Source organism: Anas acuta, chromosome 1, assembly GCF_963932015.1.
Source record: "Anas acuta chromosome 1, bAnaAcu1.1, whole genome shotgun sequence".
NCBI lineage: Eukaryota > Metazoa > Chordata > Aves > Anseriformes > Anatidae > Anas > Anas acuta.
In genome coordinates this window covers 79,844,269-79,868,226 of record NC_088979.1, presented here as the reverse complement: position 1 = coordinate 79,868,226, position 23,958 = coordinate 79,844,269, and the positions used below count along the sequence as shown (strand labels likewise).

At 42.4% G+C, this 23,958-nt stretch overlaps 1 protein-coding gene across 2 annotated transcripts in view; it reads left to right on the top strand.

Annotated features, from left to right (window-relative positions):
- The window catches only part of PHKA2 (phosphorylase kinase regulatory subunit alpha 2), a 42,135-nt gene extending 18,283 nt beyond the window's left edge, over positions 1 to 23,852 (top strand). Inside the window, exons 16-32 of one of the 2 annotated variants that reach the window (XM_068684110.1) lie at positions 1,136 to 1,280; positions 1,754 to 1,832; positions 2,992 to 3,155; positions 3,753 to 3,926; positions 4,678 to 4,766; positions 6,023 to 6,156; positions 7,822 to 7,978; positions 9,474 to 9,553; positions 9,792 to 9,870; positions 9,995 to 10,124; positions 11,539 to 11,640; positions 12,221 to 12,339; positions 14,085 to 14,132; positions 15,874 to 16,041; positions 17,625 to 17,678; positions 19,644 to 19,844; positions 20,563 to 23,852. In XM_068684110.1, the coding sequence (XP_068540211.1) occupies positions 1,136 to 1,280; positions 1,754 to 1,832; positions 2,992 to 3,155; positions 3,753 to 3,926; positions 4,678 to 4,766; positions 6,023 to 6,156; positions 7,822 to 7,978; positions 9,474 to 9,553; positions 9,792 to 9,870; positions 9,995 to 10,124; positions 11,539 to 11,640; positions 12,221 to 12,339; positions 14,085 to 14,132; positions 15,874 to 16,041; positions 17,625 to 17,678; positions 19,644 to 19,844; positions 20,563 to 20,736 (2,097 nt within the window). In that variant the 3' untranslated portion in view covers positions 20,737 to 23,852. The remainder of the gene's footprint in view (positions 1 to 1,135; positions 1,281 to 1,753; positions 1,833 to 2,991; positions 3,156 to 3,752; positions 3,927 to 4,677; positions 4,767 to 6,022; positions 6,157 to 7,821; positions 7,979 to 9,473; positions 9,554 to 9,791; positions 9,871 to 9,994; positions 10,125 to 11,538; positions 11,641 to 12,220; positions 12,340 to 14,084; positions 14,133 to 15,873; positions 16,042 to 17,624; positions 17,679 to 19,643; positions 19,845 to 20,562) is intronic. The other variant, XM_068684120.1, reaches the window with a different exon arrangement.
- The last annotated feature ends 106 nt before the right edge of the window (positions 23,853 to 23,958 follow it).

Below are 23,958 nucleotides of genomic sequence, written 5' to 3'. Positions count from 1 at the left end.
TTTTTCTTCAGATTGCTAGTGTGAAAGGCTTTGTAAAAGTCAAGATATGTCTACTGCTTCCTTGTGTGTACCATCTAGGTGGTAAATTAGAAATTAGACTGATTTGCAGAGATTGTTTTTTGATTCGACTATCTTGTCTTTATCATTTTGTAATTCTCTTGGCACTCTCAAATTGACTTCAGGCACTGAAATGGGGTTGTCTGGTCTACATTATTCTGGCCCTTCCTTTCTAAAGAAACATCTTTGCCAGCTTGAATTTATGTGCTCTTTAACCTTTTCTTCCCAAGCTCAGGCTGAACTCCTGTTTCTCTTTTAAAAGTAGTATTACAGGTCATCAGTCAGTAAAGGTGGCACTGAATGCTTCAGCTAGTCTGTGTCCTCTCTTTCTATCCTTTTCCTCTCTTCATTAACAGGTCCACAATTTCTTGTTTTCCTATTACCTTTGATGTGTTTACAGAAGGTTTTCTCCTTGTCCATTATGTGTCTTACTAATTGATGTTTGTTCTACATCCCAGCCTTTTCCCTTTTCAACCCCTCCCTAATGCTTGTGTGCTTTTAACTTTTGTTGTGGCTGATTTGACATACTTTTCATGTTTTTTCCAGCTTAAGATGTAGCCGTAATAGTCTCTTACTGTGGTTCTTGGCCTTCCTTTACATAGAGAACACCACCCTTTACCACTGTACATTTAATACACTTTTTTTTTTCCCACAGTAACTGTCAGCTGTTCCTATTCTGCTCGTGTTTCAGATTGTTCCCAAGAGCTATATGGTTACTAGTTTCCAGTCCCCAGCATGCACTTAAGCCTGTTTATTGTTTGTATTGCTGCTGTTGTATTTTCTCCCACATTTATGCTACTTTGATCTTTCAGATCATAGGTTACTGTAACTCATCACTGGGAGAATTCTATTTCAAGGGGGTCATCATCTACTTTTTATTTGTATAGCTTCCTTTTTTCACTGTCAGCCTAGAAGTGTAAGAAAATGCATATTCTGCACAAGCATGGGTCTTTTTTTTTTCCCAACAGCATGCCTTGTTTGGTTAATTCAACCAAAAAAAATCATATTTTTTTTCACTGCGAAAAAATAGAGGAGAGCACTGACAAGTACTTACATACCATATTTCTCTGTTTTCTAGTTTACTGACCAGCATCACTTCTATCTGGCTCTAGACAATCAGATGATTGTGGAGATGCTCAAGACAGAGCTGGCTTACCTCACTTCTTGTTGGAGGATGACAGGGAGACCAACCCTGACGTTTCCCATCACCCACACGATGCTTGGTAAAGTTGATTTTCTTGGTTGCAAGCAGAATAGATTATTGTGGGGGAGTAGCATGAGGGTAGGTTTGAGCAGAGACAGATGGCATGACTGTTTCAACATCTGAGTTTTAACATCAAAAGTACGGTTTAACTTTCTCAAGTCTATGCTGAACTTGGATGATGTGTAATATTTTTCTTTTTTTTTTTACTCCCTGATATCCTTGCACTTCCTCACCATCTTCATACTATTTGTATTTCTGTCCAAAGAAATTCTATACAAGACCTGTTGGAACTTGTCATGGGTGGAGGGGCTTGGGATTGTTTTGATTTTGTTTGATTTTTTTTTTTTTTAATAATCTGGTATTGATAGCACTTGCGGGTTCTGTTTTAAATTTAGCTTACTTTGTAGAGAACACTCAATAATCCACTTAGTTGGCCATGATAATTAAAGAATGTGTTGGTAAGCTTCACACTCTTCTATTGTTCTTTTTCAGTCGATGATGGTACTGACATTCATCCAGCAGTTCTTGCCACCATACGAAAATTAGAGGATGGTTATTTTGGAGGTGCAAGGTACTGCCATAACCACCAAATGATTCGCTCTGTGAAATTTTTAAATTAACTCATGTACAAGCCTCGGGTTTGAACCTGTGATACCGCATAGACCTCGTGCTGGAACTCAAGACAGAGAGCAGCTTTAATGGTTATGTGGGAGTCAGATGGTAGATGGACCTCAAATGCAGTGGGGAAAAGTCTGTTTCCCAAGACGTGCAGCATCTCTCACTGCCATTAATAGTTGATTAAAGGAAGAGGCATTTAAAGACTGAGGCGAAAAAAGGTATTAATGTTTATGATAGGCCTTGGGTTGCCCTGTCTTCAAATGGAGGACCATGGCTGGGGGAGCAGCAACTTTCCATTTGTTAATACTGAAATTGTGAGGAACTGTTTGCATCAGCTGAATGTTTATAAGTCTGTTGGGCCTGATGAGATTCATCCCAGAGTACTGAGGGAGTTAGTGGATGTTCATAGAATCATAGAATGGCTTGGGTTGGAAGGGACCTCAAAGATCATCTAGTTCCAACACCTCTCCCATGTTATAGCAGGACCCCTCTCAGTTACCTACAGAAGGTCTTGGGAACCTGGGGAGGTCCCCGCTGACTGAAAAGTAGCCAACATCCCAATTTACAAGAATGGCATGAGAGAAGACCCTGGAAATCATAGACCTATATAGTTTAACTTCAGTACCTGGAAAACTTAGGGAGAAGATCATGCTGGGTGCCAAAGAAAGGCAGTGACATGATAACACCATCATCGGGCCCAGCCAGCATGGGTTCACAAAGTGAAAGTCCTGTCTTGCTAACTCCATATCCTTCTACAATCAGATCATCTGTTTAGTGGATGAAGGGAAGATAGTGGATGTAGTTTTTCTGCATTTTAGCAAGACTTCTGGTACTGTCCCTCACAATATCCTTTTGGACAAATTCCGCAGTTGTGAGGTGAACAGGTTCATGCTACACTAAGTGATGAACTGGATCAGTGGCAGAGCTCAAAGGGCCATAGTGAATGGAGCTACCTCTGGTCACTAGTTACGTTCCCCAGGGCTTCATAGTTACCAAAGGTGGACTTGACAGCTAAGCCTTATAGATTTTGGAGTTGTTGAAAGCTCAGTGAGCATTAACCAGTATCAAAATGATGTATGTTTGCTCCCTCTGGCATGCTTTCCTGTTTGCAGGGTGAAGATAGGCAAGCTATCAGAATTTCTTACCACCTCTTTTCATACGCATCTGAGCTTTCTGGATCCAGACTGTGATGTAAAACTGTTTGATGACCCTAACGAAGGCTGTTGTAGCCCTGACAGTGAATATGGAGGCTATCCAGCAGATTTCTGTGAAAAAGGTAGTAGTTTTCTCACTTTTTTTTTTTCTCTGTAAAGTTCTGTCAGTTAGAGCCTGAGTTTGCCTTACTATGCAGAATCTAATTTGTGCACAGTTGATAGTCACTCAGGTTTCTCGTGCTTCAGCCTGAGAACAGTACAAGCATGACTTAGTTTGGAGAAGGAGTTTGTGTATATTCTTCCCACATTCTTGGTGTGGCATTGACCGGTAATTGCTGTGGGAAAACTGAGTCTGAGGAATCAGCAGTTTGGGTTTGTGTGAAAGATGCTAGAGGAAGGTAGAGAGTGTGAGGAATCATACAAGTTTGTATGGAAGAGCTGGTCTTTAGACTACCAGCAAGAGAAAAAACGTTTTGATCCTTTTCAAAGGGAAAAACAATTTCTAAATTTAACTGTTTAAGAAGTATCAAAAACTGTTTAGTTTTTAATTTCTTTCCATTTTTTTTCAGCTTAAGAGTCTCTTGCTTATGCTATTCTTACATTTTTGCATGCCTTTCTATATAAACAGGAACAGAATGGTGTGTAATGAAAAAGAAAGTGCTGATAATTTATGTTTTCTTATATTTAATGCTCCTTTTCTTTTATGTATTTCTCACTAGAAAGCCAGGATGAGCTGGATCAGTATATAAATGATATCCTGCAGAGTACAGCACTGAAGTCATACCTGCCTCCAACTTCCAAGACTGCTAATCAACCACCCAGGTTCAGTGCAAACCATACCACACAAGAGATACTGTCAATAATGGCCAAGGCAAAGGGTTTGGAGATTCCAGGTATTTCTCCCTAGTATTGGTTTTGGGTGCTAAAAGGGGTAAACTCAAGTATTTCCAAACTCTGCTATTTGAAAAAAGCTAGTGACTCAAGTGTGTTGTAGTTATCAAGAAATAAAAATGAGACTGAATTTGTTGCTCTGTAGTGTTCCCATGGTATCCCATGTCATGGCGTGTGGATAAATAACTTGCAGTGAATCAAATTTAATGTTATGAAAAAGAGTTGATTGGATAGAATTTTAGAACCTGAGTCAGTGAATTCTCTTATTTATTTTTTTTGTCATTGTACAAAGGCAGACAAAATGCATGTTCTTATTTTCGTGAAGCTGTGGTGAAATGAAATGTTTCATTGAAATGGCAGAAAACAAAAGTACTCTCTAAATTTCTAAGAACATATAGTGTAGAGAGGGAAAACAGTATTCCTAATAATGTTACATTACTGTTAGACTGATGAGAGGACTCTCACCCAAATAATTCCTTGACTGAATTTGTAAGTGGATTCCAGCACACAGTGTTTTACATGTAGGTATGTAGTGTCCAATGTCCAGGTTAAGGGCAGCCTTACCCTACTTACCCTAACCAGGGTTAAGACGAGGCTTCCCTCAACTTTAGTGTATATTAATAAACCTTCAAGCTTCTTTTGTTTCTGTTGTTTTTACCTGCTACAATTGCTTTATGTAGGTGTTTTTACTTTTTGCGTTACTGAAATGGGTGATTTTCAGTTGTTGTTGCTGTCACTGGCTTTTCTTTCCAGCTGTTTCCATGTCTCTTCCGACTAAAGTTCTGAACACGCACCGGAAGTCTCTGAATCTTGTCGATACTCCTCTTTCCTTTGACAGAAAGGTAAACTGTGGGATTTTTTATGCTGTTTGTGTTTTTAACACTTAATACTGTGACCTTCTCTGTCATTACTAGCCAAGTTATATGCTGGTTGTCATTTTTGTTACCTACACAGCCAACCCATTCTGTCTGGGGTGATGGAAAGTTAACTCCATTGGTTTGTTGGTTTGCTTGTTTGTTTTGTGGTGGTGGTGTTTTTGCTGGGAGTTTTTTATTTGATAGTTTTTGTTTTTTGTTAAACAGACATTATCACATGGAATTTTTTAATAGGGTGTGTAAAGAAAAATAATATAATAGGTGCTTGTTTTTAAGGGCCAAGGCTTATATTATCATCTTTGGTCCTAGTTGAATTCACAAACGGAAAAATAGGATATTCATAACCTTTAGAAATATTCTTCAAGAAATGGTGTTTATAGTAATTTCTGTTCAGGAGGATAGTATGTGAAAGGACAGATCGTAGAATCATAGAATGGTTTGGGTTGGAAGGGGCCTTAAAGATCATCTAATTCCAACCCCTGATGTCCTAAGGCACCAGTTAAATACCACTGGAAGCCATGAAGGATGGGTTTGTGCTGGGCATTTGTTCTCTCCTAGTATGTGAGCAGCTGCTGGAAGCAGTTACGTGAGGTTGTATCCAGCCTGCTGGAGGATTCTGCTCTAGAGGCTGTGTCTGTGGAAATGGTATTTTAGGACCATACATACTGCTGGTAGCTTGTTAAATGAAACTTCTCTTCATCTGAGAACTCACTGCTGTATTGCATCATCTGACTAGTTAACATGCTAGCTTCAAAAGCTTGGAAAACTTATGATGGCAACATCTGCATTCCTAAAGCACCACGTACTAAAGCACCACTACTGATTAGAGACAGAACTTTAAACGATTTCAACCAAAAATAAAAGTAGTACCATTCTGCTTCTGTGTCTTTGCAAGTAGCAGTGTATGACAAGACAGGAAAAGCATGCAAATAATTTTGTTTCTTTATTTTATGAAGTATTTGTTTGTTTTGTCCAAAAATAACTTTTCTTGTTAAGTCAACCAAAACTAGAGACAAAAGTTCCATTCTGGGTGTTGTGTTTCTGGGGATCAGCCTCCTTTTCATGCCTGAAGTAATGTGACAGGGACTACATGATATGTCTATAGTCCAAGTGCAGAGTTATGTTGCATGTTTGTTGTGTTCTATAATGGAAAACTACAGTTTGAATTTGATCTCCTCTTTTTTTTCAATACTTACTCAATTTTCAACCCTCTTTGTTATTAGGACTCTGAAAATGTTTTGAACCTACCTAAAGATGCTCACGGTGATTTGGATTGCAGGAAACTTGTTGAGCATCTGAACGAATGCCCAACGCTTCATGATCAAGCAGATATTTTATACCTCTTGCATATAGTCAAGTGAGTTATCCAAATATAAACTTCAGCTTCTTTAAGTTTGGTCGCAGCTATTTCATAGAATTATAGAATGGCTTGGGTTAGAAGAGATCTCTTAAAGATCTCTTTAAGTTCCACCCCCCCTGCCATGGGCAGAGATACCACCCACTAGATCAGGTTGGCCAAGGCCCCAGTATTTGATTGTTCTTGTGCAAGAGCTTGCCAGTGTTCAGGGTAGTGTTTGGAGGGGACAGGTTAAAATACTTCTTGCTTTAACAAGAATATTTTCAGTTATCTTGACTACATAAATAATTTGCATAAATAAAAAAAATGCTTGTGCAAATTTCAAGGCTGATTGGCACACAATTGTGCATACATACAAGCTCTCAAGCACTCCAGTGAAATGTATAAATCCTTTACATGAATAAGAACACCCCTTGCTGTATTTGTGGCTCTTAATTAAGTTCTCAAAGCTTTAGTGTGGTTTTTATACACAAGGAGGGAAGTGGAGGGATACTTAATCTTGTCTTTCTCTAACTAAAGCACAGATGCAGCTTTAATGAGTAGTCGCTATTTTTTCCTCTAATCCTTGCATGCTTAAGTACATCATTGGCTAAAACTCAGTGCTCTTCAAAGTGTTTCTGGGAACAGTTTAACCCGAGCTACTAGGGTTAGTAAACAGCTGCTCATTAAATAGGTTTGATGAGAACAAAATGCAAATACAGACCAACAGAGTCATATTCTTACTGGGATTTTTCTTTTCTCTGTGCAGGAGAATACAGCTAGAATCTGGCAGAAAAATAGCTTAAGGGTGCAAAGACATGCATTTATTGATCACAGATGGTCTTCCATAGTGTTACGGAGATTGCGTTTTCGTTTATTTTAGTCTTTCTCCTGTGAGGGCCTCTTCTTTGATCTTGTTTTCCTAAGCAAAATGTTTAGCAGCCTCTCTTCAAGATTAAAGGAGATCCTGAAAAATTACCTTTTTTTTTTTTGTTTAACTACGTAGAAGACATTTAATTTCCTGTTCTAGATTTGTTTAAACACTGATATCTCTCTTGGGCTCTGGTGAACTCTGTCCCTCTAACAGGAGCTGAAAGGTCACTCTCTGGTGCTTCAAAACATTGTCAACAAGAAGTGCCTTTTTTTCCATAATGCAGTGAATTTCAAAACCAGGAGAGGACCAGAAATCTCCTTTGATTTCCAGTGTGGAAATCTAATTAGATAAGAAAGAGGCAGGGCACAAAAACTCAGAGGTCCCTGAAGTGTGTGAAAAAATGGGTGCAGTCTTCAGCAGTACTGAAGAAAGTGATGAATTTTGCTCCTGAGGAACAACCTATGGAGCGTTCCCTTAGCAAACTACCTGCATGCATGCTCAGTTTGAAGTCTGATGGGAAATCCTTTGGGTGGTTGCTTTGAAGTCACGGTCTTACGGCTAAGTGTTCTACCTAATATGAGAGTTGCTGTCACAAAAGGTCTCCTGATCTCTGGTGAAGGGCCCCCATGTCCCGTGTACTTAAATCTGTCACCAAAATGAGCAATTCAATCAAAATCAGGCTGCTTGTTGTGTGGTAAGATGAAGCGATGTAGTACTGTTAGTTTCCTGTTTCCTCTCTCTGTCCTTCATAGGAGAGCCCTTAGAAATCTGCTTGTTTTGTCTAATGAAAATTACCTTCTGTTTTCCGGCAGAGGCCCTGACTGGGATACGGAGCTGAACGGACAGTATGGGGTCACTGTTCATTGCCTGCTCAACGAGCTCTACAGAAAGGCAGGCCTCAATCAGGAGTGGGGATTAATCCGTTATATTTCTGGTATACTTAAAAAGAGAGTGGAAGTCCTGGCAGAGGTATGAAATATAAACAGTGCTGGTTCAGTTTCCTGCCTGGAAAGGGAGATAAGGCTACCAATATGAAGCAAAAGTGCCTGTGGGGCTTGTGCTTGCCTTCTTCTGGTTTTACAACATACCTAGTGCAGTATTTTTCAGTAAAAGTTGTTGTTTTTCTGATCTAAAATCTTACTGCAGCATCTTTACCTTTCATCCATACTGAGAACTGTGCTAGTGTTGGAATGGATTGAGGTTGTCAAACTGCAAATGATTGCGAAGGCTTCGTTTAATCTCTGTTTATCCGAGAAGCTTAACTACGTGCTTTGAAAGTTGTAGTGGTCGCTGGCAATCGCTTGTTGCTGTTGTCGTAGCATAAACACTTTTGGAGCACCAGTGTGTTATGGTGCCAGAGATTATGCAAAAACATGATCTGGTAATTCCTGTCCCGTTGGGCAGGCGTCTGTAGTGCGAGTGGCTGCAGGTGTACAGAGGCATTAGGATGTTTGGGAATACTTAAGATTAGCAAGGAAGATCCATTTTAAGGGCACAGATTTCATTTTGACCATTACAAAAACATTTCCTCTCTGCTGTTTTAAGTACAGCAATTTGTATGTAACGCTGTTATTTCCAATTAACTCTTCCTCTAATTCCTGCCCATTTTCAAAGCTTTGATAGCCATACCTATACCAGGGAGCAATTTGTGATAGTCACCCTGCGTGGTACTTCATTAGGTACCTTTTCTATCCTCAAGACATGAAGGATGAGCAGTACAGACATGCTCACAGAAAACTATGTATGATAATTTTCAAAGATGTTGGTGAAGAACTGGGGAGGATGAGAGTAGAGGTGATTTGTAGTAGTGATTTTGTTCCACGGTGAGGGAAGGAAAACAGACTTAAGGAAATCAGAAGAACACAGGTCAGTGAGCTGTTTGTTTCAGGATGCTAAAAATTAAAAACCTACTTTTGTAGGAAATACACATAAAAGAGTAAAACACTGGTACTGGAGGAAGCATCTATTTCAGGGTGCGCAATTTGGAAATGTGATGTAATTTTTTGTTTTAATTTATTTTGTTTTAAAGAGAGATACTAGTATACAGGATATACATGTATATAGATATATACATGTATTAGCTATATATAAATATTATATAATATATATATAGCTAATATTGCCAAGCTTTCCGTTAATGTATTTTTTGGGTCTTAAATAAAAATCAAATGTTTATCTTCTAAGTCCTTTACTGATCTTCCAGCCCCACTGGAGTACATAATCTTTATGCTGCTGATTTCAGTGTGAGCAAGCAGGCTTTCAGCCTATGCAGTCTCATAGCCCTGCTGACATCAGGGGATCTTTGGCAAGTGGTTAACAGCATTCTGCTGGATCTGCACATCTGGTAGTTAATAGAAATGTACCTAAAAATGCTAAAGAAACAATTCATTTTCTGGAATTAAAAGCTGTATCACTTTTGCATGACTCAGAGAAAGGCTTCTTGTTTCCTGTCACATCACGATAGGCGTGCACAGACCTCCTGTCACACCACAAGCAACTTACTGTGGGCCTGCCACCGGAACCCCGTGAGAAAATCATTACCAAGTAAGTTGGAGCTCAGTCTCAGTAGAAGCAGCCTGCCTTTCTGCATCTTGCTAGTACCGTTCTGCTGCTATCATCTTGTTTTAAAAGTTACTTCTCAACTTCAGAAAGGATTGCAGCCACCAAGACAGAAAAGCCTGTAGTGCAAAGATGTTTCTGGGTGACTTGCTTCCAGAGCACGTTCACGAAGTCAACAGCAGGAGCCTGAGTTTACTGCTAACTGTGGTTTGCCTTCTTGCAGCCCCCTGCCACCTGAGGAGCTCACAGATCTTATTTATGAAGCCAGTGGCCAAGACATCAGTATTGCTGTCCTGACACAGGTAAGTAGCATGGGGAAAAAAGGTTCTTTAAGCTGTGCCCAGTGCGATGCCAGTGTTCTGCTGTGACTGGGGAAGCTAAGAGGACCCACTTTGAATAGCTGCCTTTATGGATTTGTCCTTACAGGAAATAATTATGTACTTGGCAATGTACGTTCGGTCACAGCCTAGTCTTTTCATGGAGATGCTCAGGCTCCGCATCGGTCTAATAATTCAGGTGATGGCCACTGAGCTGGCTCGGAGTCTGAAATGCTCTGGTAAGTGTAATTTTATCATGGGAGATACTTGTGGCATTATTTCTGCTTCACCTTAGTCGTCATTTTTTCATTTATGTGTTAAATTCTTCATTCAACATATACAATTAATAACTTTGAAAATAACTTCCCTTTTTGACTTAATTAAAGATTCCTGCCTTTCCTTTCCCCCTACATTGTCAATATGGAGTAGATAGTAAGTACTTAAGCCCTCTGACTTCCAGTAAGTGTTTGAGGTGCTGATCATCAAATTGTATGCATGTGTATTTAGGGATCCAATGCTGTTAATTTCAACAAGGATTAGGATCCTGGTTATCTTCTGAACAAAGAACAACTAATGTGATATCTGAAAAAAAACATTGAAGATTTTTCCACATCAGAGGGGTTTAAAGGGGTCAAAAGGCAAGAAGAAACCATCATCAGAAGTGATCAAGTTAATGTGATGAATATGTAGTGTCAAATGCTGACGTTTAGGGGCATGATCTGGACCATATTTTTCTGGCTTAGCTCATCACTGTTTCTAATGTACGCATACACCTCAAAGGGGAGAACTTCATGAGTCGTATTTTAAAGGGTGCCCACTTTGGACACTGCTGCTCCCTTTGACAACAGGTTGGACCAGATGATCTTAGAGGCCTTTTCCAACCTAAATGATTCTATGTTTCTATGAAAATCAGGTGGATACCTGCCTTTGAGGAAGTGGCAGGTTTGTCTCTTAGGAGAAGTTGATAAATGTAGCTAAGAGATTTTTTGGCATAACCCTGTTTCTCTATGAGGAGTACACAGAAAACCCTATTTCCCCCAAAGCTGAAGCTGAGTACCATAAGCTGCTGCATTCACTGCTCAATGCCTTTTTTTCCAGTGCTCCTTTAGTTATTTCTTTGTACATTGCTCTCAGCTTCATTGCTGCCTTTTCCATGCTCCCCTGTGAGAGACTTGTCTGTGTGCACATGTGCGCTCATGTGTATGTATGTGCTTTTTCTCTCGCACTTACAAGCACGATCCTTTAATCAAATAAAACACAAGCCTTCCATTTGCATGCTGTTCTTTATGGAACAACTCTAGCTCTGTAATTTAGATCTATGTGATCTGCTCTGGGGAGATGGCTGTAGTGATTTTTCAAGCAATCTTGCTCTGTGAAGGAGCAACTGCTTTCTCATCATAAGCTTCAGTGAGATTTCACATAACCTGCACAGGCTGTTCAGTAATGCAAATAGAGTCATCTCCATGCAGTGTTTGTTGTTTAGTCTTGAAATTTATTTTCTTTGAAATGACAACATATTAATTTTCTTTTTAAAGGAAGCATTAGCTACAAAAATAAATGTGGTGGGGACCCCATTCAGCCAGCAGTTCAGTTAGGAAAACGATTTGTAAACCAGCTTATAGTAATGTTTGTTGATGGTTGTTTTTAAACTAGGTGAAGAAGCTTCAGAGAGTTTGATGAATCTAAGCCCCTTTGATATGAAAAATCTCCTACATCATATTCTCAGTGGAAAAGAGTTTGGTGTGGAAAGAAGCTGTAAGTTGTCCGTATGTTAAGTGAGTGCTGTAAATATAGAGTTAGATCATCGTATAAGCAAGGTTATACTCTCAGTGCAGGTAATGTATTAAACATACTTGTGTATGTTAGCTGATGAGGGATAAAAAAAAAAAAACACACACATGATGGAAACTATCCTGCACTTGCCTCAAGATTGTATCAGGCAAACTTTTAAAATGAAGAAATTTTGAGTGAAGACCATAAAAGGGCATATCCAGCCTGCCTTCAAGGAGTGTGTCTGATGCCCTGAGTTCCCAGCTGGCCCTTCTGCTGGTTCCCGGGTTTGTTCTTAAGCCCTCACAGACTCATTGTGACTCCAATGTCATTTGATGCTGTGATTGTTCAGTGTCTTGGAAGATCAGGCCCCAATATCCAGCTGTGGGTCTACCACCTGGCTTGATGCAATCAGGCTTGAACTATTGATGTGATTTGAAAGGATGCTGTCAAAAAGAGCATTGCGTGCTTATGAAAGGACATGCTTTTATCTGCCACCTCTAGATACAATTTCGTATGTTTTCCTACCTATATAATTTTTAAAATGTCCATTTGCCTCTTCTAGTGCGACCTATGGATTCCTCTTCATCTAGCCCTGCAATTTCTATTCATGAGATGGGGCATTCTGGAGCAACCAAAACAGGAAGAAGTGGTATTACTAAACTGAAGAGCGAGATGAAGCAGGTGAGGGTTTTCCGTCAATGCTCATCAGAAAATGCAGGTACTCTGGAGCTGTGTTAGGTCAGATTTTTGTGTATGCATTTTGGGAGACTGTTTTTAGTGCTGATTAAGTTAATGGTAAATCACAGAAGTTTCCAAACATCCTTTGTTTTAAAGCTGATAGAAAGCATGAAGGGGACGTTTCCTCCCAAACTGTAGTTCCTTTTTTGTTCTTTTTCACATGATGCATATAGAAGAAGTTGAGCAAGCACTAATGCATTCGTGGCATCTAAGGCAAAGTCATGACCAGATAAAAGGCATATATGAGAATGAAGTATTTTATATTAGAAACGTTTCAAAATCACCCTCTCTGCTGAGAGCTTAATAAGCAAGTCTTGCATTTACTGTGAGGCCATCTCTAAGTTTCTAAGAAAGTGCGTTGTGTTCACCTTGATTGTATGAAACAAGTTTGCTTGTTAAGCTACTGGAGAGGAGTGGAATTTCTGTATGAGCTTGACATAAGGCATTTGATGCTGACATAAGGGTAAGTTAATAATTCTCTTTGTTATACAGTCAATCAGGGAAGTGAGGGTGCCTGCAAAACGTGTGGTTTGTGTCTCATGAGATCTGGTCGCGGTGTTTGAGCCGTGCTGGTGCCTTAGTGTTACTGTTGCCTTGTCCCCTCCATTGGTACAGCTGTGTCTGTGAAAACGCTGTTGGGTGCTTGGTGCAGGCTCCGAAGTGGCCTTAGTAACTCAGTTTGAGCATGGCTGTTGGTCTTACAGCCGACTGTGGATGCCTGACTTCAGAGCCTTTCCCAGAAGGAAGGGGCACTGGGCACTAGGCGGCAGCATTATTTTATTTTAAATACACAGACAGGCCTGAGCTGAATCCCTGTGCAGCTTAAGGCTGAAAAGGTATTTCCTTGCACATTAGATGGAAATGTTTTTTGCACAGATGAGGGGAGTTGGCTGTTATTACTTTTTAATTCCCCCCACCCATCCATTCATGGTGCTTCCTGCCTGATCTCACTGCACTCTCTACATAATTTGCCAAATACCAATTTTAGGTCGTGCTGGGTTGGGGGTGAGGACAATCAGCTTTGTGTCAGGAAGGACGCTGCTAGTACTTACACCAACATTGCTTTACACCAGAGCTTGTGTGCTGAGCAGCTGCAGCTTGTTCTTGTTTACTGCAGATGTCTCTGGAGTCTGAAAACCAAGACTTTGCCTAGGTCTGAACCATTAACACTAATTAAAGGGCATGGCTTGGAAGGGGACAGCTACAGGAAAGTGCTCAGTGTGGAAAGGGGTGCATCCATGTTCCTGTGAAAGCTCTGCTTTGCAGCTCACCGCTCAGTACTGCTGACCCCACTGGCATCCTGCGGGCTTTCTGCAGCATGATGGCCTCACGTTGCAAAGAGAAGCTGACATAACAAGTGGAGAATGGCAGCGGGGAGCTTGGGTTCTTTTGTTTTGTTCTGTGTTTTGTTTTCTGACCCTGAATTGCAGAAAAACATCAGCATGCTCCTTAGCTGTGGTGGTTGGTGTTTGCCATGCCGTGGTGACCCTGGCCATCGGACGTGGCTGTCCCAAAGTCAGCTGAGGTGCAGCACTGCAGGAGGCCAGAGCCTGCCATGGTTTTTCCCTGAGTACCTGAGCTTATTCCATGCTCCTCGTCTTTGCACAGATGGGTTACTTAACCTTGTTTGCATCCTGTTGTGTCGTGGCTGTCTGTCTGACCTGCTGGTGTCTGTTTTTGTTTTGTAGTTCTTTCATGAGAGCCACTCCATGTCAAGCAGCATGTTCGCTTCCACGGTAAAACACCACCTGCAGCTCTGTGTGTATGCGTGTGCAGGAACCTTGGCTCTGAACACCTGCAGCTGCTTCTGTGTGAAAGCTTGTTGTAAAACCCTACCTCTTCGTTTAGCTCATCTTCACTGGGAGCCCGTTCTCATCAGTAATCTGTTAATAGTCTCATTTAGATCCACTTAGTTCTTCTGAAGGTTAAGTAGTCGTAGCAGATAAAGCACTGTTGCAGATTTAGTTACTTGATTATATTACAGGTGTCATCAGTATTTAACAGTAATGTACCATTTTTGCTGGCAGTTTCTGGCCAGTAATGAAACCAGATTGCTGAGGCAGGGGTTTTACAGGCCTTGGTGTCTCCTCAGGCTGTCATGTTCTTTCGAGGCAGAGAATTGTAGCCCTTCTTCAGCTCTCGCTGTTAAGAAAAGAGATAATTGTTTAAATATTTTACCAGCAGAAACCTCAGCAGTTTAAAGTCTGAGGCTCCGAATCCGTCATCAGGAGACAGAAGGCTTGCAGCTATGCCTGCACCTTGAACTGGCAGCTGTGCTGAGAGGATCTCTGCGCCTGGAGACTTGCTGTCACTGGCACTCCACTCAGGTGCCCTAAATACACCATTACAGAGCACCCCCAGGTGCACGTTCCCCTGGCCCCATGGCCAGGCCTGACAACTGCCAGATTGCTGCTGCCTCACTTGTCCCACATCCCAGTGTAGAACTGAAGCCTGTTTGACTCACATGCATGGAAGTGTTCAGTGAGAACTTGCCTGTCTCAACCACCTGAGTAGCCAGAGTAATTACTGCTTGCAGATGGGTTTCTCTGCTTTGGCACTGACCCTCCTGCATCCCCTCGCTCTGCTAAACAGCGTGGAGGAGATTCTGACTATCTGAGTCAGCATGAAGTAAAGGAATAGGGTGCATCAGACCATCAAGGGAACACCATCCATCTGTCACTGACACCAACAGGAGAGAGAATAGACTTTGTTTTCATTTTCTTTTTGCAGAGCTTGGCTGTGTGGGGTCACTGAGCTTCTCCTTTGCAAACTTGTACTTTTTGGTCTTATTTCCCACTTTCCCCAGTACTTTGTTTAGGCAGTTCCTTACTTAAGAGAGGATGGGGTTTGAGAACGGGCTGTCAGTGAAGTCCTCTTTGGGCTGAAAGTGATGGGTGTGACAGTGAGAATGTGCCACAACTTGGAAGAAGATTTGCTGCCTAATTTAGTCTCCAAGTCTGGTCGAGCAAAATAGAACAACAGTGACAGTGAAGGAAACAAGGTGGCTGCTTACGGAGAGGTGGGCGTGGTAATTAAATGACCACACAAAGTCAGTTTTTAATCAACACACATTAATGGAGCTATTTGCATGGAGGACCTCACATCCCTGAGCCTGAAGTCCAAATCAGACCAGCCAGTAAATTCCACCCTCTGGTGGAGCAGTGACACTGCCCTGCCCTCCAACTGGTACTTGTCAGAGCAGTCATGCCTTGTAGTGAAACAAGCAGTGAAGTTTACTGATTTATCCCTTGTTGAACTGCTTGCTTATTTTGTTGAGAAACGACTGAAGTGCTGGAGAAGTGAAGCTTGTTGTGGAAGGTAGAGGGATCAGTCCTTCTCCATCACCTTGTGTGAGGTCCTGGCCTGTGGTTTTCTTTCCCGCTCCTCAGCTAGCGTTGTAACAGAACAACGTGTTCACAAGCAGAAGCACTTGCGGTGCTAGAAGGAAACTAACAAAAGCCTTAATGTTTCTGACAGAGGGGCAGCACCCCGCCGTCTCCCACCAGCACTTCTCCGACGGGCTCCGACAGAGACATCAGCTGGGGGGACCGCAAAGGGCAGTGGCTGCGCAGGAGGAGGCTCGATGGTGCCATTAACAGAGTTCCTGTTGGCTTCTATGAGAAAGTGTGGAAGATCCTTCAGAAGGTAGGCTGACAGCTATGGAAGGCAGGAAGCAAAAAATATGTGTGGGAACATGGGAAGGTGATGGTTTAGGGGTATTGTGTTGCTGGTTAAAGTTGGTCTTCAGCTGGAAGAGCAGTGGAAACTGGAGTTATTAGTAGGAACGTGTCTCCCAAACATATAAAGGCTCCATTAATGCAATTCCACATCTTAGTTTGAAAGTGTGTTTTTCTCTGAAAACACCAGAGATGCATTTTAGCTGAACAATTCTGTTTCACCACTGTTCTGCATTGCTTATGCAAGTTGTGGTCACTGCCACGGAGGGGCACTGTAATGCAGTGCACTTCACGTGCTCCAGCTGAAAAAGGCTGCAGGGAATGAGGTTGGAAACTTCACAGACTCTTCTAAAATGTTTTGAGATCTCTTGCTGGCTCTTCTGAGCTCCATGCTATTCTTGATGGCTTTTGTTTATTGTGTTTTGGTAGCACCTTGGAGAACAGGGGTGTGGAAATGTACTGAAACAGATCTCAGGGAAGGAAAAGAGGGGAATTAAGAATTTCTCTTTACTTCGAAGTGGTGAACCTGTTCTCCTTTGCTGGATGACAGACAGCATTTGGCAGCTTGCAAAACTGAGCTGTTCAAGCCTACACCGTTGCAAAGATGTGCATCACGAGCTTAGAGCACTCTTGGTTGTCCTAAAATCAGTTATTCTGAAGCTGGTATCAGTAAAGATGAGTCATATATGGCCAGTAGATTTACTGATGGGATCTTTTAGTATGTTCAACATACGTTCAACAGTGAACATCACTTCTGTCGTGACCTACTGTAGTAGCTGGCAGTATTTAATGGTTTTCTGGCTATTAAAATCAATTATGCAAATTTAAAGTTATTTAAATATTTCTTACACTATGAACTGTTCACAAAAGCACTCTTCTTGATGTGCCCTTTTTCTTTATTTTTTATTTCTTATAACCTCAGGTACCCAGATGTGTCATTCTGTAGCCTGCCTTCTCACCATTTAGGTTCTGTCACCCTTCTCTTTTATACCACTTGGTATTTCTAACACCACCTCTCTGCCAGTGTTTGTGGCCCATTTCCAAGCACCACAGCATGCTGACACGCTTGAGCTGAAGTGCCCTGGGTTTCCAACACTTAACTCAATGTTGTTTTAGTGAAAATGAGAAATACAGGTTCTCATTTTCATGGTTTGTTGTCGTGTTTTTGCATTATCTTTTATTTCTACATCCTTTCCACAGAAGGTTCTCATTGATTTGGCTTTGTCCTTTGTCTGCCCCTTCCTGTAGTGGCTCTCCAAGTACTTTCCTCCCCTTCAATAGCTAAAGTGGAATACAGAACACCATGCAGGTGTCACGTAAGGTTATTTTTAACATTTGGCAGGCTACATAATAGCCTCTTGAGCAAAGGCGAAATAATATTTTTAACAGGTTTTCTTTTCTTTTTTTTTTTGTGGTAGATTTGGTGTTTTTTTTTGGTGTTTTTGTTTGTTTAGCTTAAAATTTTTACGTACTGGCTTGGATCAGAACTCACTTGGCCTTACTTGTAAGAACTATGATTTCTGTTCATTGTGGAAATGTTTTTTGTTTCAGTGCCACGGTTTGTCCATTGATGGGTACGTCCTTCCTTCTTCAACCACCAGAGAGGTACAGTAAAACACTGAGGATTTTCTAGCCACATGACTGAACATTGGGTATCACAGCGTAAGATGCAGAGCAGGGCCAATGCTGCAGGACCTTTTTTAAAAACAGAAGTGGCTGCTACTCCAGGAGGGAGCTGAGGTCTGGATCTTCCCTCCAGCACCCCTGCCAGCTTCACTGGGGCTGTGCAGATGAGTTTTTCTGCCAGCCAGGCCTGGGAGCGGATGGGTTTTGAGGTAGGTTTGCCCCTTCGCTGTGCCCGCTGTCTGCACGCCTTCATGGCTTTACTTGGCTCTGGTGAGGCCGCACCTCGAGTACTGTGTTCAGTTTTGGGCCCCTCGCTACAAGAAGGACATCGAGGTGCTTGAGCGGGTCCAGAGAAGGGCGACGAAGCTGGTGAGGGGCCTGGAGAACAAGTCCTACGAGGAGCGGCTGAAGGAGCTGAGCTTGTTCAGCCTGGAGAAGAGGAGGCTCAGGGGCGACCTTATTGCTCTCTACAGGTACCTTAAAGGAGGCTGTAGTGAGGTGGGGGTTGGTCTGTTCTGCCACGTTTCTGGTGACAGGACGAGGGGGAATGGGCTTAAGTTGCACCAGGGGAGTTTTAGGTTAGATGTTAGGAAGAACTTCTTTACTGAAAGGGTTGTGAGGCATTGGAATGGGCTGCCCAGGGAAGTGGTGGAGTCACCATCCCTGGAAGTCTTTAAAAGACGTTTAGATGTAGAGCTTAGGGATATGGTTTAGCGGGGACTGTTAGTCTAAGGTCAGAGGTTGGACTTGATGATCTTGAGGTCTCTTCCAACCTAGAAATTCTGTGATTCTGTGATTCTATGGCAGTAGTGTGTTGCTCACACAGAGCACTACCTGAAAAGGGGGTGGCTGGTTACAGTCATTCAGGCGGAGTAACAAAAAAACTCAGCTTTGTTGGAATAAAGTAGACACATTGCTTATTCCCCACCCCCATTTTTTTCAAATGCTGCCACTGCAGCCAATGTATTTTGGCATCACAGCCTCAAGAGTAAACACCAGTTGAGGATGATGGTTTCTCACCAAAGCTTTCACTCTTTAAATCCATAATCTTAACCTTTCTTTATAGTTTTTTTTTTCCTCAGTTGGATTGCTGCTCTGCCTTTAGGCACTCTGGCAAGTTTTAAGTTCACAAATATGAAACAAACAACTCTTGCAAACAGAGATTTCTCAGCAGAAGAGAGATACTTGCATGCCTGAGACTTTTTTCATGTCAGGTTGCACCCAATTTGTCTCTGGCTTCCTCCTTTTCTGGTGGTAACAGCTGAAGAGAAGAGCTGGAATTTTCTGCCAAATTTAAACCTTCTTTTGCAGAATGGAGAGCTTTATTTATTCCTATTGTGTAGATAAATAAGCTTATATTTTTAGCCTGTCAGACCTAGACAGTATCTAATTTTGCTGTTTAAAGGAATCAAACTAAATGAGCACAAACCTCCTAGGGTGTCAGCATTTCACATGACATCCATACAGCTCTGCCAGCGAGAATTAGGCTGCTCTACAAACAGTGTAGGTATTCACTTGTGTGAAAGCGCATTCACGCTAAGCAGGTGGCTATTTTTAAATCTCCACAGTCATTTTGGTTTTGCGACTAACCTGCAGTGCCAGAAGGGTACTCGGAAGGCAAAATGTCCGAGACTGGCACATTAGAAGCAGAGAATTAGTTTGCAAGCTGAGTATCTGCAGTCCTGTATGCAAGTGAAGTGTGTGTGTGATGTGCTGCAGGGCTGGAGCAGTTCTCTGGAAGTTGCATAACTGTGTGCAGGACCAGGGCCTAGCGACACAAAAAGTTTCTGTCAGTGCTAAAGCCGTAAAAACATCTTGTTCACCTCAGTCGGGCTGCCCCCACGTGAGGAGAGGAGCATGTGTTTAAGTGCCTGGGGGATGTGTGTGGAGCTAGTCTTTTGGATCTGTGGGTTTTTAATTTCCATTTCCACTCTCGCTCGCCAGATGACCCCCTGCGAAATCAAGTTTGCTGTGCACGTGGAGTCGGTGCTGAACCACGTACCCCAGCCCGAGTACCGGCAGCTCCTGGTGGAGGCGATTCTTGTCCTTACCTTCCTGTCTGACGTGGAGGTGAACAGCATCGGGGGAATCATCCACGTGGATCGAATAGTGCACATGGCCAACGACCTCTTTCTGCAGGAACTGGTGAGTGAGTCCAAGGGGCAGCCTTCACGTTTGAAATCTACTCCTCTATTCCTTCTTTGGTGTGTGGAGAATATGATTTTTTCCTTATGCCCCTACGAAGGAAAACCAAATCGCCTCAGTATCTTCTGGAAGTATATTTGGAAAACTAATTTAAGAATTGTGGGAGATTTAGTGGGGATAAAATCATAGCTGCTAACAAGCTCTGAAATAAGTGGGCAGATGGAAGAGAACTTTCGCTTTACCAAAGCACTGCACGAGCCACTCTGAGGAGAAGCATTCAGTCCTCCATCAGCAGAAAGTCAGGAAAAGCTGTGCAGGTACAGCTGCCAGAAACAGAACAGCTCGGAGACAACGCTGTGTACATGCCAGACAGTAAGGCAGAGAACAAGTTCACGTCCAGGTTAGCTGCTTTTAGCTCTACCTAATTATAGAAGAGTATTGTGAAAGCAGAGTGTGAAGCATTAGAATTATCAATATTTAAGTATTTAAAAAAAAAGGACAAGATTTGTGAAGCTAGATGTTCCTTGTTTACTTAGGCTGATACAACTAAGTTATGTGTATCCTGTAACAATCCCAGTAAGGGTTTTAATGAGGGAACGGAGCTGTGCCTTCAGCACAAATGTAAAATCATCATGAGGCCTTTCCTTTTTTTTTTCCCCAATACATAAGCATAAATGCCTAACGTTCCCTACTTCTCTTTCTGTGTGTGTCTTTTCAGAAATCGTTTGGAGCTACTGGTGGTATCTTGGAGAAAGACATAGCCACAGGAATTTGCCACTTTTTTTACGACAGCGCTCCAAGCGGGGCCTATGGGACTATGACATACCTGACAAAAGCCATAATTATTTATTTACAGGATTTCCTGCCTAGCACAGGCTGTGTGATGCAATAAGCAGTGTCTCAGGAGGGAGAAAAGGCTAGGAAGCTTTTCCTTCCCGTTTCGCTGCCTCGAACCTCTTGTTTAGTTGCTGCATGTGTGTGTACCATACACTACCTCAGCACTTCATGCGAAACATCATGGTATGTGCATGCCTGCCTGTGGGGGACAGGTAGGTGGAATGTGGCCTACTTTTAAGGGAGGGTGTGAGAAATAACAAATAATTAAGCTCATTCTGCCCGAAGTGCATCAATGTAATTCATATTAAATTAGCAAGAATTAAACAGCTCTGCCAAGGGGAAAACAGATTACTCTGTGGAGATCAAAAGGCATAATAAAACGAGGGAGCTCTATCTCAGGCTTAAAGTCTCCCAAACAAGGGAAGTGATGGAATTCATTAATTTTTCCCCTGCTCTCTGTAAACGTACGTCGTTGTTGTGAATCACTAATGCAGTGTGAAACATCCAGGGAAATGTAAATTAGAGGAATAGGAATAACTGGAGGTAACCAGGTGGTATTTTTAATACACATTTACCCTGATTCCCATCTCGTTTGCACCTAGTTAGTACAGGGCTAGTGCCGCAGAGACAAATGTCTTACAATATCCTCTAATTTGAGATGATGGCCTTGCTCAGGAAGCTGCCTCTCTCTTTAATCTGAACAAAGTGGCTTCCTTCCCGGCATCCCCAGGGCTTCACAGGAAAATCTCAAGACTCCAGCTTCTCCAAGGTGACAGACAGTTTTATGCCTGTAATCCTTTTCTCTGAACGGAGAAAGATAAACCTCAGCCACCCGAGCACCCTTCCCAAGTCTCCTGATCCTTTCCCTTGCAAATAGCCTCGGAGTTGAGAATGGCATAATTGCCACCCTTCCAGCGCAGGGCGAGTTTATGGAAGTCTTTGATGTTTTTCTCTTTTTTTTTTTCCTCCTTTTTTTTTTTTCCTTTGTTATTATTATTTTTTTTAAAGGCACATTTGTCAGTCATGGTTAGGGATGGGCTCCCTGGTAGTCTCCTTTCAGACAGCTCCCAGGTTTGTGCCTGTGCCATGATGCTGTCCACTGAAAATAAGCTTCAGTGGCTGCTTGGAGTTGCTTTAAGGAGAGAGAGTAAGCGTGTGTCATGCAGGGAAACGGCTCTGTGGCCACTTCATCTGAAAACAGAGGTAGGCTGCTTCTGGAGTGGAAAACCCTGCTTCACCCCAGGCACCAGCTGCGATTTGCTGTGGTTTTATGCAGTTACCTGAAATACCTTGATGAAAGGAGGGAAATAAGCCTGTCTCAGTTGCTGGTTGCCAGCACCTGTGGTCCCAGGGAAGGCAGGCTTCAGGCAGCACAGCTACCATGGAGGTGCTGCTGCTGCTGCAGCATCTGGGCACTTGCTCAAGAGAGCCAAGGCAGAGCAATGAGTGTGGGAGGCCTCAGGAGGTGATTCGGATTTAGGAGAATTTGGCAGTCCAGGAGCTGCTTGCTGGATGCTCTGAGAGGCAAGGACTGTGTTAACTACCATGGGCACTGTGGACCTGTGGAGGGATAAGTGGCAAGGTACGGTTCAGCTACAACTAGCACACATTTGGATGTGGAAGTCATTTTATTGGCATGGTACCTGTTTTTTGGTTTTTTCTTTTATTGTGCTTTTCCCCTGTTTTTGTATGCATTGTGAGAGATCACCTAGTGTGTTTCTCAGTAAATAAATCCTTTGGTTTAAACATATGGATGTAACAGTGCAGATCTTGAGCACACCAAGTCACTAAAGCAATGGTTCAGAGCCTAGAGCAAAACAAACACCTCTTAACTCTTTTTTTTTTTTTTTTTAAACAAGTGTCTTTGATTTAAAATTCATAGTATGACCTCAATTACCATACATTTATTATCACTGTGATCAATTAGCATGTGGAGTGTATGCACTGGTAAAGTATTTATATGGTGATTTGAAGAGTTTAGATAACTGGTACTGAGAAGTGGGATGCTGAAGCACAATGTCAGTGGAGGGGAAAACTCATTTTACTTCCAGCTCAGGCACAGCTGCAACTTTCTGCTGAGCTACTACTCGGACAGAAGGATTATTACAGCTGGAGAATCACAGTTAATGCAAAACTCATTAAGCAAATAAGCTTTTGTTCAGACCCCCACACACACATACACACTTTGCAGAGGATCCACCTATGTGTTATTAAGCTGTTATAAAACTGAGCCAGCTCTGATGGAGGTGAGGGTGTGCTCCCAGGTAAAATTCAGTGACAGCTTTGCCACTAATTGGAGCAGCTCTGCTGTCTGGCCTCCCGGGGGAGCCAGAAGAGGAGGATGTGGCCACCCTCAACTCCCTGCAAACTCATTTCTCAAGGCAAAGGTACACAGACACTTCAGAAACAAGGGTTTTCAGGAAAGCAGATCCACCTGGGACCTGGTCTTTCTCCTCTGTCCAGCGCTGCTGTCACGAGCACTTTGCAGCCGTGGGGACAGAAGCAGCAGCCCTGGTCCTCCGTCTGCCCACAGCAGCTGCGGGGCAGGCTTCTCTCTTGGCTGCATGACTCAGCCCCTCACAGCGCTGCCTCCCCAGGAGCCTCTTCTCACTGTAAGCCAAGTGCTGCGCTGCACCCTTGCTGTTGGCGTCCCTTCTCATCAAGGCAAGCGTCCTTCAGCGTAATCCTTCAGCTTAATGCTGGAGTGGCTTCAGGAACACCTTGTGAGAAGGGCACATCTAAGCTGCAGGGTCTCAGCAATGTGTCTGAGCTCCCACCTTGTTACATGCCCTTGTTTTGTCCTGTCTTCTTAGGGGTGACAAAGGAGGCCTCCCGATCTGTACTGTCACATTCAATAAATACATAGTTAACATTGCCAATACCATTAACATTTTACTATAATTTTTGTTTTTCTCTTAGAGAACCCCCCCCACTCCAGGGAATAGAAATAAGTATGTGCATGTTTAGTTGCTCATCTGTTAATGTACAAAATACTTATGGAAAAGTATTTCCTATTTCATTGACTAAAAATAAGATGTAGGAATGAGGGCACTCTATGAAGCTTGGACTGCTATTGTATCTGTAATGATAAATTATTAGGAAGGGTGCTATAGCTTTTTTTTTTTCCTTTGCATTTTCAAAACTGTTACTAAATTAAAAACTCCCTACTTACCTCATGGTTCAGTATTAAATTTTAAAGACTGGTTAGGCTGGAACTGTTTACTACCCAGAAAGCACTCTGCATACATTGTATTTAATAAGGATGAATTAAGGTAAT